Here is an 8,074-nt window from a genome sequence, read left to right on the forward strand (position 1 = left end):
AAAAGTCAGAATTCTGAGATTAAAGTCAGAATTCTGACCGAAACCAAAGCCAACAAGTCGAGAGTCACGCTGCTGCACCACATCCTGCAGGTAATGCTGGGAATACTACGAATACTGGGGAATACTGCAGTATTCTCATAATAATTCAGTTGCTGCTGTTTGTGACCCTTAGGAGGCTGAAGAGAATCACCCCGACCTGCTCAACCTGCCCGATGACCTGGAGATCTGTGCAAAGGCTGCTGGGTAAACACATATAGGAGTTCAGTCACGTACAGACTGCTGGGTGGAGTCTGTGACGTGGTAGCTCAGGTGTTTCGCCTGCAGCGGTGTTAAATGTTGCCCTCTGACTCCACCTGCAGGCTCAGCTTGGACTCTATTCAGTCTGAAACAAAGACTCTAAACAAACGGCTGAAAAACTCAGAGAGGAGCGTTTCCTCCTCATCTGACGACATGAAGGAGCAGTACCTGTCCACCATACAGGTGAGTCACTCAGGATGAGGCTGTCACCTTTACGGGCAGATAAATCCAGTCTGTACACTCACTGACACCGTTTTAGTGGGACAGACCTGCTGTTCCAGGTGAACTTACCTGTTGTTCTTATGTGGTGTTACCAGGAGAGCCTGCAGGCTGTTGAGCAGCTGCAACTCCTGCTGTCATCTGTGGAGGAGCAGAGGAAGCACCTGTCCGCCTACCTCTGTGAGGACAGCAGCAGCTTCTCCCTCGAAGAGCTCTTCAGCACCATCAAGGCATTCAGAGACCTCTTCCTTCGAACCCTCAAGGTCAGCGCCAATCGCAGTGCGGCTCAGTCTGCAGGACTCATACCCTGCCGCACGTTTGCATGTGTCATTTAAACTATGTCTCAGCCAGCCAATCGGCTCTGACTTGAACCGTGACAAAGTGTGGTAGCTGCCACACATTAGTCCTGTTTCCCTGTAAATGTTAAGCTCCGCCCTCTCTGGGGGGCCGGTTAGCCTGCTGAAGTTTGAACTGTGTGTTCCTTTTATTCTTCGATCAGGAGAACGAAGGTCACAGGGAGCAGGAGAAGAGGAGGAAGAGGTTGGAGGAAGGGAGGAAACTGAGAGAAGAAGCCCCCACCAGAAAGATCAGCAAGTCAGACACCATTATTTCACCTTAAATCCTCCCTCCTTAAATGGAGAGACAGGTGTCCCTCACCTGTCTCTCCAGGTGTGGCAGGTGAAGGACAGGTCAAGTGCAAGTGGAGAACAGGTGAGACATGTGAAGGGCCGGTGACGGACAGGTCGAGAATCAATAGCTGACATCAGCAACATTTTTCTGCAACAGTTTATCAGCAGCTGAATATTTAAAGGAAATGATGTGACAGCATCAGGACGAGAAGAAAGTTTGTAAAGATTAAATGCTGCTGTACCTGTGAGGCTGTCAGGTGATGCAGTGACAGCTTTCACCTGTTGTTTGTGACACGTGCGCTAAGCTCACAGGGGAACGTGTGTCTGTGCTGCAGTTAGGACAGACATGGCCAATTGGGACGAAGGATGCACCGTCGACAACCTGCTGGCCGAGATCAGGAAGGGCTGCAGGCTGAGGAAGACAAGCCCACGGGCAGAGCCGGACGGTGGGGTCGAAGGTGAGAGCCCGGCAGGACTTCTGCAGACTTTCTTGTCACTACTGCTCGTTTGATCAAGTTCTCCTTTTCAGGTCACCCCGGGGTCACGCAGATGTCACCGGCCCAAGATAAGCCAGATTTTCCCGAGAAGCCTCGGGAGGAGGTCCGGACTCCCACACATCCACCTGCTGGAACCAGACCAGAACCGGAGCCAGCAGAGCCAGACAGAGCTGCCTCAGAGCTCCAGGCCCTCTGTGAACGCCCCGCAGCTGAGGTCCAGGGTCCGGAGTCTGAAGTGGACACCAGACCGGCGCAGCAGGAAGTCCAGCACACAGCTAGTCAGCAGGATGTGACCCAGGTCAACAGGAGCAAAGATTAAGTCAGAATTCTGACTTTAATCTCAGAAAAAAAATGTCAGAATTCTGAGATTAAAGTCAGAATTCTGAGATTAAAGTCAGAATTCTGACTTTAAAGTCAGAATTCTGACTTTAATCTCAGAAAAAAAAAAAGTCAGAATTCTGAGATTAAAGTCAGAATTCTGAGATTAAAGTCAGAATTCTGACTTTAATCTCAGAAAAAAAAAAAGTCAGAATTCTGAGATTAAAGTCAGAATTCTGAGATTAAAGTCAGAATTCTGACTTTAATCTCAGAAAAAAAAAAAGTCAGAATTCTGAGATTAAAGTCAGAATTCTGAGATTAAAGTCAGAATTCTGACCGAAACCAAAGCCAACAAGTCGAGAGTCACGCTGCTGCACCACATCCTGCAGGTAATGCTGGGAATACTACGAATACTGGGGAATACTGCAGTATTCTCATAATAATTCAGTTGCTGCTGTTTGTGACCCTTAGGAGGCTGAAGAGAATCACCCCGACCTGCTCAACCTGCCCGATGACCTGGAGATCTGTGCAAAGGCTGCTGGGTAAACACATATAGGAGTTCAGTCACGTACAGACTGCTGGGTGGAGTCTGTGACGTGGTAGCTCAGGTGTTTCGCCTGCAGCGGTGTTAAATGTTGCCCTCTGACTCCACCTGCAGGCTCAGCTTGGACTCTATTCAGTCTGAAACAAAGACTCTAAACAAACGGCTGAAAAACTCAGAGAGGAGCGTTTCCTCCTCATCTGACGACATGAAGGAGCAGTACCTGTCCACCATACAGGTGAGTCACTCAGGATGAGGCTGTCACCTTTACGGGCAGATAAATCCAGTCTGTACACTCACTGACACCGTTTTAGTGGGACAGACCTGCTGTTCTAGGTGAACTTACCTGTTGTTCTTATGTGGTGTTACCAGGAGAGCCTGCAGGCTGTTGAGCAGCTGCAACTCCTGCTGTCATCTGTGGAGGAGCAGAGGAAGCACCTGTCCGCCTACCTCTGTGAGGACAGCAGCAGCTTCTCCCTCGAAGAGCTCTTCAGCACCATCAAGGCATTCAGAGACCTCTTCCTTCGAACCCTCAAGGTCAGCGCCAATCGCAGTGCGGCTCAGTCTGCAGGACTCATACCCTGCCGCACGTTTGCATGTGTCATTTAAACTATGTCTCAGCCAGCCAATCGGCTCTGACTTGAACCGTGACAAAGTGTGGTAGCTGCCACACATTAGTCCTGTTTCCCTGTAAATGTTAAGCTCCGCCCTCTCTGGGGGGCCGGTTAGCCTGCTGAAGTTTGAACTGTGTGTTCCTTTTATTCTTCGATCAGGAGAACGAAGGTCACAGGGAGCAGGAGAAGAGGAGGAAGAGGTTGGAGGAAGGGAGGAAACTGAGAGAAGAAGCCCCCACCAGAAAGATCAGTAAGTCAGACACCATTATTTCACCTTAAATCCTCCCTCCTTAAATGGAGAGACAGGTGTCCCTCACCTGTCTCTCCAGGTGTGGCAGGTGAAGGACAGGTCAAGTGCAAGTGGAGAACAGGTGAGACATGTGAAGGGCCGGTGACGGACAGGTCGAGAATCAATAGCTGACATCAGCAACATTTTTCTGCAACAGTTTATCAGCAGCTGAATATTTAAAGGAAATGATGTGACAGCATCAGGACGAGAAGAAAGTTTGTAAAGATTAAATGCTGCTGTACCTGTGAGGCTGTCAGGTGATGCAGTGACAGCTTTCACCTGTTGTTTGTGACACGTGCGCTAAGCTCACAGGGGAACGTGTGTCTGTGCTGCAGTTAGGACAGACATGGCCAATTGGGACGAAGGATGCACCGTCGACAACCTGCTGGCCGAGATCAGGAAGGGCTGCAGGCTGAGGAAGACAAGCCCACGGGCAGAGCCGGACGGTGGGGTCGAAGGTGAGAGCCCGGCAGGACTTCTGCAGACTTTCTTGTCACTACTGCTCGTTTGATCAAGTTCTCCTTTTCAGGTCACCCCGGGGTCACGCAGATGTCACCGGCCCAAGATAAGCCAGATTTTCCCGAGAAGCCTCGGGAGGAGGTCCGGACTCCCACACATCCACCTGCTGGAACCAGACCAGAACCGGAGCCAGCAGAGCCAGACAGAGCTGCCTCAGAGCTCCAGGCCCTCTGTGAACGCCCCGCAGCTGAGGTCCAGGGTCCGGAGTCTGAAGTGGACACCAGACCGGCGCAGCAGGAAGTCCAGCACACAGCTAGTCAGCAGGATGTGACCCAGGTCAACAGGAGCAAAGATTAAGTCAGAATTCTGACTTTAATCTCAGAAAAAAAATGTCAGAATTCTGAGATTAAAGTCAGAATTCTGAGATTAAAGTCAGAATTCTGAGATTAAAGTCAGAATTCTGAGATTAAAGTCAGAATTCTGACTTTAATCTCAGAAAAAAAAAAAGTCAGAATTCTGAGATTAAAGTCAGAATTCTGACTTTAATCTCAGAAAAAAAAAAAGTCAGAATTCTGAGATTAAAGTCAGAATTCTGAGATTAAAGTCAGAATTCTGACTTTAATCTCAGAAAAAAAAAAAGTCAGAATTCTGAGATTAAAGTCAGAATTCTGAGATTAAAGTCAGAATTCTGACCGAAACCAAAGCCAACAAGTCGAGAGTCACGCTGCTGCACCACATCCTGCAGGTAATGCTGGGAATACTACGAATACTGGGGAATACTGCAGTATTCTCATAATAATTCAGTTGCTGCTGTTTGTGACCCTTAGGAGGCTGAAGAGAATCACCCCGACCTGCTCAACCTGCCCGATGACCTGGAGATCTGTGCAAAGGCTGCTGGGTAAACACATATAGGAGTTCAGTCACGTACAGACTGCTGGGTGGAGTCTGTGACGTGGTAGCTCAGGTGTTTCGCCTGCAGCGGTGTTAAATGTTGCCCTCTGACTCCACCTGCAGGCTCAGCTTGGACTCTATTCAGTCTGAAACAAAGACTCTAAACAAACGGCTGAAAAACTCAGAGAGGAGCGTTTCCTCCTCATCTGACGACATGAAGGAGCAGTACCTGTCCACCATACAGGTGAGTCACTCAGGATGAGGCTGTCACCTTTACGGGCAGATAAATCCAGTCTGTACACTCACTGACACCGTTTTAGTGGGACAGACCTGCTGTTCCAGGTGAACTTACCTGTTGTTCTTATGTGGTGTTACCAGGAGAGCCTGCAGGCTGTTGAGCAGCTGCAACTCCTGCTGTCATCTGTGGAGGAGCAGAGGAAGCACCTGTCCGCCTACCTCTGTGAGGACAGCAGCAGCTTCTCCCTCGAAGAGCTCTTCAGCACCATCAAGGCATTCAGAGACCTCTTCCTTCGAACCCTCAAGGTCAGCGCCAATCGCAGTGCGGCTCAGTCTGCAGGACTCATACCCTGCCGCACGTTTGCATGTGTCATTTAAACTATGTCTCAGCCAGCCAATCGGCTCTGACTTGAACCGTGACAAAGTGTGGTAGCTGCCACACATTAGTCCTGTTTCCCTGTAAATGTTAAGCTCCGCCCTCTCTGGGGGGCCGGTTAGCCTGCTGAAGTTTGAACTGTGTGTTCCTTTTATTCTTCGATCAGGAGAACGAAGGTCACAGGGAGCAGGAGAAGAGGAGGAAGAGGTTGGAGGAAGGGAGGAAACTGAGAGAAGAAGCCCCCACCAGAAAGATCAGTAAGTCAGACACCATTATTTCACCTTAAATCCTCCCTCCTTAAATGGAGAGACAGGTGTCCCTCACCTGTCTCTCCAGGTGTGGCAGGTGAAGGACAGGTCAAGTGCAAGTGGAGAACAGGTGAGACATGTGAAGGGCCGGTGACGGACAGGTCGAGAATCAATAGCTGACATCAGCAACATTTTTCTGCAACAGTTTATCAGCAGCTGAATATTTAAAGGAAATGATGTGACAGCATCAGGACGAGAAGAAAGTTTGTAAAGATTAAATGCTGCTGTACCTGTGAGGCTGTCAGGTGATGCAGTGACAGCTTTCACCTGTTGTTTGTGACACGTGCGCTAAGCTCACAGGGGAACGTGTGTCTGTGCTGCAGTTAGGACAGACATGGCCAATTGGGACGAAGGATGCACCGTCGACAACCTGCTGGCCGAGATCAGGAAGGGCTGCAGGCTGAGGAAGACAAGCCCACGGGCAGAGCCGGACGGTGGGGTCGAAGGTGAGAGCCCGGCAGGACTTCTGCAGACTTTCTTGTCACTACTGCTCGTTTGATCAAGTTCTCCTTTTCAGGTCACCCCGGGGTCACGCAGATGTCACCGGCCCAAGATAAGCCAGATTTTCCCGAGAAGCCTCGGGAGGAGGTCCGGACTCCCACACATCCACCTGCTGGAACCAGACCAGAACCGGAGCCAGCAGAGCCAGACAGAGCTGCCTCAGAGCTCCAGGCCCTCTGTGAACGCCCCGCAGCTGAGGTCCAGGGTCCGGAGTCTGAAGTGGACACCAGACCGGCGCAGCAGGAAGTCCAGCACACAGCTAGTCAGCAGGATGTGACCCAGGTCAACAGGAGCAAAGATTAAGTCAGAATTCTGACTTTAATCTCAGAAAAAAAATGTCAGAATTCTGAGATTAAAGTCAGAATTCTGAGATTAAAGTCAGAATTCTGAGATTAAAGTCAGAATTCTGACTTTAATCTCAGAAAAAAAAAAAGTCAGAATTCTGAGATTAAAGTCAGAATTCTGAGATTAAAGTCAGAATTCTGACTTTAATCTCAGAAAAAAAAAAAGTCAGAATTCTGAGATTAAAGTCAGAATTCTGAGATTAAAGTCAGAATTCTGACCGAAACCAAAGCCAACAAGTCGAGAGTCACGCTGCTGCACCACATCCTGCAGGTAATGCTGGGAATACTACGAATACTGGGGAATACTGCAGTATTCTCATAATAATTCAGTTGCTGCTGTTTGTGACCCTTAGGAGGCTGAAGAGAATCACCCCGACCTGCTCAACCTGCCCGATGACCTGGAGATCTGTGCAAAGGCTGCTGGGTAAACACATATAGGAGTTCAGTCACGTACAGACTGCTGGGTGGAGTCTGTGACGTGGTAGCTCAGGTGTTTCGCCTGCAGCGGTGTTAAATGTTGCCCTCTGACTCCACCTGCAGGCTCAGCTTGGACTCTATTCAGTCTGAAACAAAGACTCTAAACAAACGGCTGAAAAACTCAGAGAGGAGCGTTTCCTCCTCATCTGACGACATGAAGGAGCAGTACCTGTCCACCATACAGGTGAGTCACTCAGGATGAGGCTGTCACCTTTACGGGCAGATAAATCCAGTCTGTACACTCACTGACACCGTTTTAGTGGGACAGACCTGCTGTTCCAGGTGAACTTACCTGTTGTTCTTATGTGGTGTTACCAGGAGAGCCTGCAGGCTGTTGAGCAGCTGCAACTCCTGCTGTCATCTGTGGAGGAGCAGAGGAAGCACCTGTCCGCCTACCTCTGTGAGGACAGCAGCAGCTTCTCCCTCGAAGAGCTCTTCAGCACCATCAAGGCATTCAGAGACCTCTTCCTTCGAACCCTCAAGGTCAGCGCCAATCGCAGTGCGGCTCAGTCTGCAGGACTCATACCCTGCCGCACGTTTGCATGTGTCATTTAAACTATGTCTCAGCCAGCCAATCGGCTCTGACTTGAACCGTGACAAAGTGTGGTAGCTGCCACACATTAGTCCTGTTTCCCTGTAAATGTTAAGCTCCGCCCTCTCTGGGGGGCCGGTTAGCCTGCTGAAGTTTGAACTGTGTGTTCCTTTTATTCTTCGATCAGGAGAACGAAGGTCACAGGGAGCAGGAGAAGAGGAGGAAGAGGTTGGAGGAAGGGAGGAAACTGAGAGAAGAAGCCCCCACCAGAAAGATCAGTAAGTCAGACACCATTATTTCACCTTAAATCCTCCCTCCTTAAATGGAGAGACAGGTGTCCCTCACCTGTCTCTCCAGGTGTGGCAGGTGAAGGACAGGTCAAGTGCAAGTGGAGAACAGGTGAGACATGTGAAGGGCCGGTGACGGACAGGTCGAGAATCAATAGCTGACATCAGCAACATTTTTCTGCAACAGTTTATCAGCAGCTGAATATTTAAAGGAAATGATGTGACAGCATCAGGACGAGAAGAAAGTTTGTAAAGATT

General features: G+C 49.6%; 1 protein-coding gene and 2 long non-coding RNA genes across 3 annotated transcripts; all 3 read left to right on the forward strand.

The window, feature by feature from the left end:
• LOC146695068 (inverted formin-2-like) lies at positions 1-2,042 on the forward strand (the record flags this gene model as incomplete). The annotated part of the gene is made up of 3 exons (XM_085476976.1): positions 1-90; positions 173-243; positions 360-2,042. Coding segments are annotated over 3 exons (300 nt in total), but the record flags the coding sequence as incomplete, so codon positions are not given.
• Positions 2,043-2,241: 199 nt separating this feature from the next.
• On the forward strand, positions 2,242-4,301 carry LOC146695069 (uncharacterized). The gene is made up of 2 exons (XR_014923508.1): positions 2,242-2,349; positions 2,432-4,301. It is a non-coding gene; the product is annotated as an uncharacterized LOC146695069 (long non-coding RNA).
• Positions 4,302-4,500: 199 nt separating this feature from the next.
• LOC146695070 (uncharacterized) lies at positions 4,501-6,560 on the forward strand. Its single transcript, XR_014923509.1, has 2 exons — positions 4,501-4,608; positions 4,691-6,560. It is a non-coding gene; the product is annotated as an uncharacterized LOC146695070 (long non-coding RNA).
• The last annotated feature ends 1,514 nt before the right edge of the window (positions 6,561-8,074 follow it).

This window comes from Copadichromis virginalis, linkage group LG13 (assembly GCF_057382275.1).
Source record: "Copadichromis virginalis isolate Kocher_CV1m ecotype Utaka linkage group LG13, C_Virginalis_male_GT1.1, whole genome shotgun sequence".
Classification (NCBI taxonomy): Eukaryota; Metazoa; Chordata; class Actinopteri; order Cichliformes; family Cichlidae; genus Copadichromis; species Copadichromis virginalis.